The following is a 12,508-nucleotide window of genomic DNA, read 5'->3' as shown; positions in this document are numbered from 1 at the left end:
GCTGCCACAAATAAATTAATGTATGGGAAACATTTTAAATATCCTTTTCAAAAAGTAATCACAGATTGTAGTCTTTAAAGGCAAATAATAATGAATGAATTTTGAATCATTTTTTGTTTTGAATAATGGAAAAAGCAAAGAAATGCAAGCTTGTTACAGTCGATGGCCATGTTTTTTGTTTACAATCGATGTGGAATATTTACACATGTTGTTGTTGTCGTTGTTTTGCAGGACGGCTCATTGGACCTGCTGAAGGAGCTAAAGAACATGACCATGTGTCTGGAGACTCTGCAGGTTTGACACGCCGTGGTCCTCTGGTTGTTAGTCAACATGTGGCACGATTTGTGTGTGTTTCAGTACGTGGACGGCCATTTAAAAAAAAAACACATTTCATATACTTTGCAAAAAATATGTCGACATTTAAACGTGTTCAAAGACGGTCAAGTGCCTGCCACACCAACAGGTGGCGCCAGAACTCTTAAATGTAGGACAGTTTTAGCCAGTGTTGGGACTAACGCGTTACAAAGATTACGTAAATACGTCGACGTCGTTTTTATGCTTCGACGCGTCGCGTATTTACGTCACACTGCCGTCATGGCGGAGCGCAAAGCAGATGATGCGAGCGGTGCGAGCGAGGGAAAAAAAGCACGCCAAAAGTCGTCAAAAGTGTGGTAGTATTTCAATAAACGGCCTAATAATGTTGTAGCGGTGAACAGCTGTCTCGTCAGCTGAAGCGCGAGCTCGCAACCGTGGCTGTTTAGCAACCAGCCAAACCCCACTTAATAAAATTATATTTTATCTTAGAGCACATCCGCATCCCTATTCACCTAGGCAACCCCAGGAAATGTATATAATTCGGCATTATTTCGGCCAGTCGGCTTATAAAATCAGAGCCGATCAGTTTACGTTCGCGCGCAGGTATAACGCGGCGCGCTCCCGTCTCATCTGCTGGTGCGCGAGCCCGGTAATTAGACCGCTGTGTCAAATCAAGGAGTACAAAAGACGCCAGCGCAGAGTGGAAAAAGGTTTAGTTCATTACAGATAACCAAGAGTTGTGCCAAAAGTATGTAAGATTTAATATTTCTCTTCGTGGGTGTGGCGCACCTGTTGCGCTGGTGAGATGGGGGGGGGGTTGTGTGCATGTAGCGTGCTTAGTCTGGAGGCTAAATACACACAGTGTGTTATGTAACTGTTGTTTAGTGTTGATATTCTTTGCTTAGTTTGATAAATGTTGGAGCAGTTTGCTTCATCAGGAGGGTGAAGTCGCTCAATTTAAAGTGTTGGATTTAACTGTGTTGGTGAGGGCGTAGAAAAAGGGGCATTTTTCTACCAGTAGACAGCGTTTAAGATTGAGTGTTTCACTGCTAAATTAATAATATATTTATATTGAATATGGATTTTAAATATGTATCTAAATAGGTGGTTAATTGGTTAGGTATTTATGTATTTGCATATTGGGTTTTCTGCTGCATTTATCTATTGTGTTTCTGGTGTTAAATGTATTTTATATGTATCTTGGTGCATTTATGTTGAGACAATTTATTTAAAATCTGTTTTAACTTAAAGGGAAAAGATGTGTCCATTTTCTTGCACTTGTTTGATAGCCTAATTAATAGTTGTAAATTATGGGATTGATAATTGATTGATTTTTTACAGCATGTTAATCTTGTGGTGTTTTGTCCTTAAAGGTTTTTCACCTACTAAAGAAGCTAAAGGCTACTAAAGGCTACTAAAGACAGCTAATGACAGCTAAAGAAACTAAAGTCTATTAACACTGCTAAAGACTGCTAAAAAGACTAAAGAAGAAAAAAGAAGCTGTTTCTTGGTTGGAAAAACTGTTGCAAACTAAAGGAAAATAAAAGGAAAAAGTAACTACGGTCTGGTCTTTTGAGTGAAATCCAGAAGCCACATTCAGCATTGGTACATCCCTTCAAGTGTGGGATAAGCACAGCGAAAAAAGCAAAACACTTGACAGTTGTTGTATGCACACTGTGTCGAGCGGAAATGGCCTATCATAGCAGCACAACGGCTATGAAGGAACATTTGAAAAGAAAACACCCGACAGCGTTCTTGCCATCACCATCAACTAGTCAATGGTCCGCGTGAGTATACGTTGTCATCATTACACAAAATCATGAATGTGTCATTTGTATCTGCGTTGTAAATTCATAAACTAAAACACTGTTTCGCTCTGAGAGGCGCGTTTGGCGTGCCTGTTCAGTGTTTACAAAGACGCGCTCCTCTTTAACGCTAACGTTAATTAGTTGTGCAAATACCTTTTACAACATTAACAGTTACATATACTATGTACAAACCAACAATTAACTTTCACTTTAATCATACTATCATTGTTGTGTTATTAAGCAAAATAAGCAATACTTTTACTTTTGTTGAAATGTTTACACTGTTACAGAATATTTCGTTTTGCACTTTTTTGTATTGGATGTTTATCTTTATTTTTGCACATTTTAAAGCAAAATAAGCAATACTTTTACTTTTGAAATGCTTATACTATTGCAGAATATTAAGATTTGCACTGGATGTTTACTTTTATATTTGCACATTAAAAAGCAAATAAGCTACTTTTAATTTTGTTAAATGTTAAAAGTTTTAAATGTTTACATTGTTACAGAATATTTTGTCATGTTGTTGTCAATGTTGACTGAGTGGCCATACTTTTTTTTTTGTATATAAAAGTCATGCCTTTTGAAAAAACTGGCCAACATTTATTTTTTCATCTTCATTTTAAATAAAAAAAATAATCGGTAAAAGGAAAAATAATCTATAGATTAATCGAAAAAAATAATCTATAGATTAACCGATTAATCGAAAAAAATAATCTATAGATTAATCGATAGAAAAATAATCGTTAGCTGCAGCCTTATACTACATGATGCGTTACTGCGTTATTTTACGTTACTTTTTATGTAGTATAAAGTGTGTTTTATCGGAGCGCTGCTGTGTCATCGTTCTGATTCTTCTTGTGTCACAAGCCGGAGAAGAGAGACATGCGCTCTGTGTGTGAGTGTGGGGAGGGAGGAGAGGGGGGAGGGGGGGGGCGTGTCTGATCATGGCGGAGCCAGAAGTCGAGTTTTCTAACATGGAGATATTTTCACTACTTTTCTTTTGTCAAGCACAAAGAAAAGAACATTTTAGTTAAATGTAAATTGTGCTTTGGATCAAAGATGCCATCTACTGCCCAAAACAGCAATTCAAATCTGCTGAAACAAGCTACATAAGCAACATGCTTCCACGAAGCTAGTAAAGAGAGACAGAGACTCTGATGCCACTTCACCTCCACCATTTAAGGATTAACTCTGCCTCTGCTCATCATTCAGCGTTGAAGGTACACACACTCTGTCAATCAATGTTCCCTCTAATTGTTCATGTGTGTGAGCAAACGCAAAAAGTCCCTGAGCATGAGTGGAGCCCATGTGAGCAACATCCGACGTGCACACTGTGGCTACACCAGCAGCACACCTGTCCCAAACCTCACTAAATAACAACTTCAATCTCCATCCATCCATCCATTTTCTACCGCTTGTCTCTTTCGGGGTCGCAGGAGCCTATCTCAGCTGCATTCGGGCGGAAGGCAGTGTGCACCCTGGACAAGTCCCCCCCCTCATCACAGGGCCAACACAGATACACAGACAACATTCTCTTATTATTATAATCAAATGACAGCAGTCATTTCCATTTCTAATATAAGTGTTTAGGCCCACTTACAATGACAATAACAACAAATATTGTTTTTCATGAACTGTGTACTTGTATTGTTTGTCTGGGTGGAGGTCCTGCTTTGGAAATAGTTTGTACCCCTTTCATTTAGTTCCCATTAAAACATTCACATGTTGCACAATGAGATGTAAGCAGGGGATCATGTGTACATTCCTGCAACTTCCTGTTTGAAAAAAATATATTTTTATTAGTATTTATTTAATATACTAACAGCATTTAATAATTAATATTTATAAATTAAGATTCCTAATAAATGACACTAGAATAAGCACACATTTGATTGGTAAATCATAGTGTAACGACCTGGAATTACACTTTATGTGTGGTGTTGGAGTTGTCCGACTTTTTGTGTGGCTGTAAACGCATCACTGGCTAAGTGCCATATGTGCAAGTGTTGGCACACGTGAGAAAGAGCGAGTGGCTGCTGTTGATATAACAAAGTAGCTTTTGGTCTGGTTTGTACTGCAGAAAATGACCAGTTTTGCTAGATATCATATTTATTACTAATGTTTTGGTGATGTGTTTATGGCCGACAATAAAGAGTTTTGCTCAGTAAAGAAAATGCCTGGTTAGGCTTTGTGTATGTAGTGTGTGCCTTTCTTGGTTTACATCTATGCTGTTATTATGCTGTTTGTTACTTATGTACGTTATGTTGCAGCTATTTAAAATAGTTTTGTCAATTTGTTCTGGCCAGAAACAAATTGGCCTTTGTAACATATATTTGTCTTTGTGTGTTGTATGTAGAGCACATTGCTTAGCAGAGTTGAGTGATGCAAATGCATGTCAAGTTGATCAACAGATTGTATTATTCTCCAGTGCAATAACAGTACTGAAATGAAGGCTAAAAGGGCATTAATGGGAGCTTTAAAAGAAGAAAAAAAGAAGTAACTAAATAGTTACTTTTCACAGTAACGCATTACTTTTTGGTGTAAGTAACTGAGTTAGTAACTGAGTTACTTTTGAAATGAAGTAACTAGTAACTGTAACTAGTTACTGCTCTGCAGTAACTAACCCAACACTGGTTTTAGCCAATCAGAAGTTAAAAGAAAGTAATTTCAGGAAAAGACACGATAATAGTAGGGGTGTAACGGTACACAAAAATTTCGGTTCGGTACGTACCTCGGTTTAGAGGTCACGGTTCGGTTCATTTACGGTACAGTAAGAAAACAACAAAATATACATTTTTTTGGTTATTTATTTACCAAATTTGTAAACAATCCTTTTAACATTGGGAACACTATAATAATTCTTCCCACGTTAATCAACTGCCTCAAGTTGTTGCTCAGATTAAATAAAGTGACACAACTTTTCTTCTACATATAAAAAGTGCAACATTAAACAGTTTCAAGTCAACTCATCATGCTTAAATTATTACAGCATTTGGGAAGACTGTAGTTGATTTTTATTATGTCAATTTTCATCAACATGTGATAGCAGGGACCCTGCCATTCAAAACTAGGCTGCTGCATTACTAATGATTAATGTAACTATAGCTGAAAAAATAGTACAATAGCAATAGGAGAGACTATTCGTCCCTGAACACCATGGAGTTTATGTAGGCTTAATGATGCACTTACATTATTATATCAACTATCAGAGACAGAAACTCTTCATTTAACATAATGTCCTTTTTTGCTGCTTCAACACAGCTCAATCAACACAGAAAAAGGTAAAGTAAAATAACAGACAGACAGGGCTTTGCTGTCCGTAACACACACACACACACACACACCGCAAAATGAGCTAATGTTACGCTAAAAGCGAATTAGCCTTCACCTCAAGCCAGGACTGCGAGCGAACTGAGCTGCCTTTTATATTTCTAGAAGGTCAATGGGCTCATAGTTGACTGGGAGGTGTTTATTATCATTTGGGGAGAGTCCGCTGCCTGATGCTTACCTGCTAAACGCTAAGCACTAACTACATGCGCTCTGAATATCATACCTGCCAACTACTCCGGTTTTCCCGTAATTAGTACGGTTTTCATCAACCTATTCCGGGTTAGGGTTGCAGTGATAAAAAATACGTTTTTTCATTAATTGAATTTTTTTTTTTTTTTTAAGTTTTATTCACAAAATCGCGTAACAACAATGACAATCGACACTGCTTCCCGTAACTTCCTATCAAGCCATTCCGAATGCCATGCGCGAGGCAATTTATAGCACCGCTGCCAAGCACGAGGCACCAGTTGCCATTGTTTCCAAACGAGCGAACGATCATGGAATCAGCCGGAGAAAAATCGCAAACGAGTCTTAAACCGAAAAGAAAACTGCAGTCATTCCGTGAAAAATATTCAAAAGCCTATCCGGGAATAATTATCCGTTCCAAAAAGGGTGAAAACTAGTCGAATTGCACCTTGTGCAGACAAGATTTTTCGATCGGACACGGAGGAATTAGCCATGTAAAAGACCACGTTGGGACAAAAAAACACAAGTCTAATGCCGTTGCTAGCGATACAAGTGGAAAACTTTCAACGTTTTTTGTCGCCCAAACAGATTCTTTGGATGTGATAAATGCCGAAGTTTTATTTACGGAGGCAATAATTGAGCATGGACTAGAATAAATTTGGATTTTAGCCACAAAAAGGTAATGACACCAATGTTATCTATTGGAATTGTTTAGTACTGTTATACTGTTAAAAGTGTTTATACTATTTATGCTTTCAAGTCCAAGCTGAAGAAATCTTGTTAAATGTTGACAGCATAACTACCAAAATACAGAAGTATGTCCTTAATATTTTTGCAGTGCTATTTCTGTTGAAAAGTTCAAATGATTACATTAGAGATGTGATGTGCCACTTTTCAAGTGTCTGATGGCTTCAATTAATTTTCATGAATTTTTCATATTTTGAATTCTTTTGAAAGGCTTACAAAAAAACTACATTTGAATTGTAATTCCATGCTATTGACAGGACTATTAATTTTAATGAAGTTAGCTTACCATGTTTACAGTACGATAATTGTGATAGAAATGTGAATTTTAGGCACAGAATATGTTTTACAATTGAACAAGGCAGTAGATTATACAAGCTTGGACAGAAAGTTAATAATGACACCAATTTTTTTTTTTATGGAATTTTTTTAGTACTGTTTTACCATTTGTTTACTGTAAAAAGTGTTTATACTTTCAATGAACAAATTGAAGTCTTGTGAAAGGTTGACAGGATAACTGGCATTAACTGTCAAAATAATTTCAAACTATTGAAGTTAGCTTACAGAATAAACATGTCAATCAACCCATATGATTTTTGCTGTAATATTTTTGTTTTGAAAAGTCACTGTGACTGATAGAAAAGTGATGGTTTTAGCAACATTTTAACCTGTCTGAATGCTAATAATCATTTTGCGTCGACCTGAACCCCCCACCAGGACTTTGTCCTGGACCTACCGGGGCCTGCGGCCCCTGGACCCTGGCTACTAGGTTTTTCTGATTTCAAAAGTTGGCAGGTATGGAATATGCACTGCTGATTGGCTGTTACCGCTCTGTGTGTAACCAATCAGATGGTTGTGTGGGTGGGACAATGCTGGGTGTGTGTAGAGGACTGACAGAGACAGGCAGAAGGAAGCGGAGGCGGTTACTTCATATGTCCGTGTGGAAACTCGTTCAGTACACCTCCGAACCGAACCGGAACCCCCGTACCGAAACGGTTCAATACAAATACGCGTACCGTTACACCTCTAGATAATAGCAATGCTAAACGGAGTAAAAGGTAAAAAACAGTCCTAGACGTATAATGTATATTCGAAAAATGTTGTGTAATTTGTCTCTTTCCAGTCCACAAGAGTGGGAATGTCCGTCAACGCTGTGAGGAAGCAAAGCTCAGACCAGGAAGTTCAGAATCTGGCCAAAGCGCTAATCAAGTCCTGGAAGAAATTAATAGGTACTTTGTGTTTGTCTGTACTGTACAGAATACCTCAAGTCTCTTCTAACCAAATGTTCCATTGGGGGCGGGGAAAAGCAAATTAAATTCAGTGGAGCCTCGGTTTACGCACCTCCTTTTATTTGCGAACTTTTCGGTTTACGAACATTTAGATCGTGACAAATATGTGTGGGAAACAACGCTGTATTCATTTGGTGTCCTGCTGGCAGGCGTTTTGTGCTTGCTCTTATTGAAGAGCTTGTCAAAATTGTGATGAGACTGGACTTTTCCGGGGAAAATACGCCAAAGTGGACTTATATCAAAGTGGAGGAGAAGACTACCGTATGTTCCGCACTATAAGGCGCACCTAAAAACCACAAATTTTCTCAAAAGCTGACAGTGCGCCTTATAACCCGGTGCGCTTTATATATGGATAAATACTAAGATTCATTTTCATAAAGTTTCGGTCTCGCAACTACGGTAAACAGCCGCCATCTTTTTTCCCGGTAGAACAGGAAGCGCTTCTTCTTCTACGCAAGCAACCGCCAAGGTAAGCACCCGCCCCCATAGAACAGGAAGCGCTTCTTCTTCTACTGTAAGCAACCACCCGCCCGCGTAGAAGAAGAAAAAGCGCGCGGATATTACCGTTTCATTTCCTTTGTGTGTTTACATCTGTAAAGACCACAAAATGGCTCCTACTAAGCGACAGGGATCCGGTTCATGAAAAGACGCAATCTCTCCATCCGCACACGGATTACTATTTCACAGCAACTGATATTCCTGTGAACCGCACTGTGGATACAACGGGAGCACGTACGGTGAATATTCGCACCACAGGGAATGAGAAGTCATCCTTCACTGTGGTTCTAGCTTGCCATGCTAATGGCCAGAAACTTCCACCCATGGTGATATTCAAAAGGAAGACCTTGCCAAAAGAGACCTTTCCAGCCGGCGTCATCATAAAACCTAACTCGAAGGGATGGATGAAGAAAAGATGAGCGAGTGGTTAAGGTAAGTTTAAGTTTACGCGAAGAGGCCGGGTGGCTTTTTTCACGCAGCTCCGTCCATGTTGATATACGACTCCATGCGCGCCCACATCACGCTGGTTTTAATATATTATTAAAGTTTGACTGACCTATCTGACTGTTTTTTTGACATTCCTTTAGCGCAGTTAGATGCGGCTTACAACACGGGGCGGCTTATAGGTGGACAAAGTTTTGAAATATGCCGTTCATTGAAGGCGCGGCTTATAACCCAGGGCGCCTTATGGTGCGGAAAATACGGTACCTCTCGTTTAGTGGCGCCTTTTCCATGAGAACACACACACACACGGCCCCTGCTTATCCCCCACTGTTTGCTCTAGAGATGTCCGATAATGGCTTTTTTGGCGATATCCGATATTGTCCAACTCTTAATTACCGATTCCGATATCAACCGATACCGATATATACAGTCGTGGAATGCTGGATGCATTAAACAATGTAACAAGGTTTTCCAAAATAAATCAACTCAAGTTATGGAGAAAAAAAAAGTGCCAACATGGCACTGCCATATTTATTATTGAAGTCACAAAGTGCATTATTTTTTTTAACAAGCCTCAAAACAGCAGCTTGGAATTTGGGACATGCTCTCCCTGAGAGAGCATGAGGACGTTGAGGTGGGCGGGGTTGAGGTGGGAGGGGTTAAGGGGTAGTGGGGGGTGTATATTGTAGCGTCCCGGAAGAGTTAGTGCTGCAAGGGGTTCTGGGTATTTGTTCTGTTGTGTTACGGTGTGGATATTCTCCCGAAATGTGTTTGTCATTCTTGTGTGGTGTGGGTTCACAGTGTGGTGCATATTTGTAACAGTGTTAAACTTGTTTATACGGCCACCCTCAGTGTGACCTGTATGGCTGTTGACCAAGTGACCACTTGTGTGTGTGGAAAAACCGTAGATATTATGTGATTGGGCCGGCATGGAAAGGCAGTGCCTTTTAAGGCACGCCCCCAATATTGTTGTCTGGGTGGAAATCGGGAGAAATTAGTGAGAATGGTTGCCCCGGGAGGGGCACTGAAATTCGGGAGTCTCCCAGGAAAATCGGGAGGCGTTTTAAAAAGTCATAAATGTTATTTTTTGAAACCGATACCGATAATTTCCGATATTGCATTTATCGGCCGATAATATCGGCAGTGCGATATTATCGGACATCTCTAGTTTGCTCCTTTCTTTCCTCTCGTGAGCTGTTCTTTTGCCGATAATGTTCTGTAAGTGGGTTTTACTTTTTTTGAATGTTTATTACTGTAGCAATATAGTTGTTAAAGTTAAGGATTTTTGTGATTTCTGATTGCTCGTGAGGGCACCAAAGGGAATTCTGTAAATATGAATAATGGGTTCCAGACTGGACAAAATTCCATATTTTAGTTAAGGCTTGAACACAGTATATAAAGTGCTATTCAGTACTTAATGTCAAAAAATTGTATGATGAATCAACTGTCTTCTTTTTATTAACAAACCAAAACAACAACAGCAAGCTGAACTGTCCTGTATGTGCTGCTCTGCAAACACGCGCACACATAGGACAGTTCAGCTTGTTGTTGTTGTTGTTTTGGTTTGTTAATAAAAAAAAGAGTTGATTCATCATACATTTTTTTTGACATTAAGTACTAAATAGCACTTTATATACTGTGTTCAAACCGTAACTAAAATATGGAATTTTGTCCAGTCTGAAACCCATTATTCATATTTACTTTTTTTTCTTATGGAGAAATTGGCTTCACTATACAATCTTTTCAATTTACGCCCCCTGTTCAAGAACCAATCAGGTTCGGTAATGGAGGTTCCACTGTAGTCTGTTCCCGTGTCAAATGTGACCCATCTTAATTACCGTATTTTCCGCACCATAAGGCGCCCTGGGTTATAAGCCGCGCCTTCAATGAACGGCATATTTCAAAACTTTGTCCACCTATAAGCCGCCCCGTGTTATAAGCCGCATCTAACTGCGCTAAAGGGAATGTCAAAAAAACAGTCAGATAGGTCAGTCAAACTTTAATAATATATTAAAAACCAGCGTTCTAACAACTCTGTCCCAAAATGTACGCAAATGTGCAATCACAAACATAGTAAAATTCAAAATAGTGCAGAGCAATAGCAACATAATGTTGCTCGAACGTTAATGTCACAACACACAAAATAAACATAACGCTCACTTTCTGAAGTTATTCTTCATTCGTAAATCCCTCGAATTCTTCTTCTTCGGTGTCCGAATTGAAAAGTTGGGCAAATGTGGGATCCAAAATGGCCGGTTCCGTCTCGTCGAAGTCATCGGAGTCAGTGTCGCTGTTGTTGTCCAGCAGTTCTGTGAATCCTGCCTTCCGGAAAGCTCGGACCACAGTTGAGACCGAAATATCTGCCCAGGCATTTACGATCCACTGGCAGATGTTGGCGTATGTCGTCTGGCGCTGTCTCCCTGTCTTGGTGAAGGTGTGTTCGCCTTCGGTCATCCATTGTTCCCACGCCGTTCGCAGTCGTGATTTGAATGCCCTGTTGACACCAATATCCAGCGGTTGGAGTTCTTTGGTTAATCCACCCGGAATGACGGCGAGTGTTGTATTTGTGTGCTTCACTTGTTTTTTGACACCATCTGTGATGTGGGCGCGCATGGAGTCGTATATCAACATGGACGGAGCTGCGTGAAAAAAGCCACCCGGCCTCTTCGCGTAAACTTCCCTTAACCACTCGCTCATCTTTTCTTCATCCATCCATCCCTTCGAGTTAGCTTTTATGATGACGCCGGCTGGAAAGGTCTCTTTTGGCAAGGTCTTCCTTTTGAATATCACCATGGGTGGAAGTTTCTGGCCATTAGCATGGCAAGCTAGAACCACAGTGAAGGACGACTTCTCATTCCCTGTGGTGCGAATATTCACCGTACGTGCTCCCGTTGTATCCACAGTGCGGTTCACAGGAATATCAAAAGTCAGTGGAACCTCGTCCATGTTGATAATGTTCTCTGGCCGGATCTTTTTTTCAGCTATCTTGTTTTTACAATATGCACGGAAAGTAGCCAGCTTTTCTTGAAAGTCTTTAGGCAGTTGCTGTGAAATAGTAGTCCGTGTGCGGATGGAGAGATTGCGTCTTTTCATGAACCGGAAACCCCAAGAAGCACCACCTTTAAAATCATCCAGGTGAAGTTCGCTTGCTAGCGCTGTTGCCTTCATTCGAATAGTGATGGTGCTGACACTTCTGCTTGCTGCTCTCTGCTCAACAACCCACTGTTCGAGTTTGTCCTCCAACAGTAGCCATCTTGCTTTGTTCCCTCGGAAACTCTGTTTTGTCTTCTTTACCTGGCGCAGGTCATCTTCTTGCTTCCTCCACCTACGCACCATTGATTCATTTATGTTATATTCTCTTGCTGCTGCTCTATTTCCGTGTTCTTCGGCATGACTTATTGCCTTAAGTTTAAATTCTGCGTTATACGCGTGTCGCTTAGTAGGAGCCATTTTGTGGTCTGGTCTTTACAGATGTAAACACACAAAGGAAATGAAACGAAAATCCGCGCGCTTCTTCTTCTTCCGGGGGCGGGTGGTTGCTTACAGTAGAAGAAGAAGCGCTTCCTGTTCTATGGGGGCGGGTGCTTACCTTGGCGGTTGCTTGCGTAGAAGAAGAAGCGCTTCCTGTTCTACCGGGAAAAAAGATGGCGGCTGTTTACCGTAGTTGCGAGATCGAAACTTTATGAAAATGAATCGTAATATTAATCCATATATAAGGCGCACCGGATTATAAGGCGCACTGTCAGCTTTTGAGAAAATTTGTGGTTTTTAGGTGCGCCTTATAGTGCGGAAAATACGGTAAACATGTGTTTAGTGTGTCTATCTCAGCTTTCATGAGGTATGCTAACATCAAGCAAAGTATTTCCTCCACAATATTTAGGTCCAATTTCT

General features: G+C 40.1%; 1 protein-coding gene across 1 annotated transcript in view; it reads left to right on the top strand.

Annotated features, from left to right (window-relative positions):
* Positions 1–12,508, top strand: part of tcea2 (transcription elongation factor A (SII), 2) — a 58,539-nt gene that overhangs the window by 20,248 nt on the left and 25,783 nt on the right. Inside the window, exon 4 of the mRNA XM_072914691.1 lies at positions 7,510–7,615. Within this exon, the coding sequence (XP_072770792.1) occupies positions 7,510–7,615 (106 nt within the window). The remainder of the gene's footprint in view (positions 1–7,509; positions 7,616–12,508) is intronic.

This window comes from Nerophis lumbriciformis, linkage group LG01 (genome assembly GCF_033978685.3).
Source record: "Nerophis lumbriciformis linkage group LG01, RoL_Nlum_v2.1, whole genome shotgun sequence".
NCBI lineage: Eukaryota > Metazoa > Chordata > Actinopteri > Syngnathiformes > Syngnathidae > Nerophis > Nerophis lumbriciformis.
This window is presented reverse-complemented; position numbering and strand designations above follow the sequence as displayed.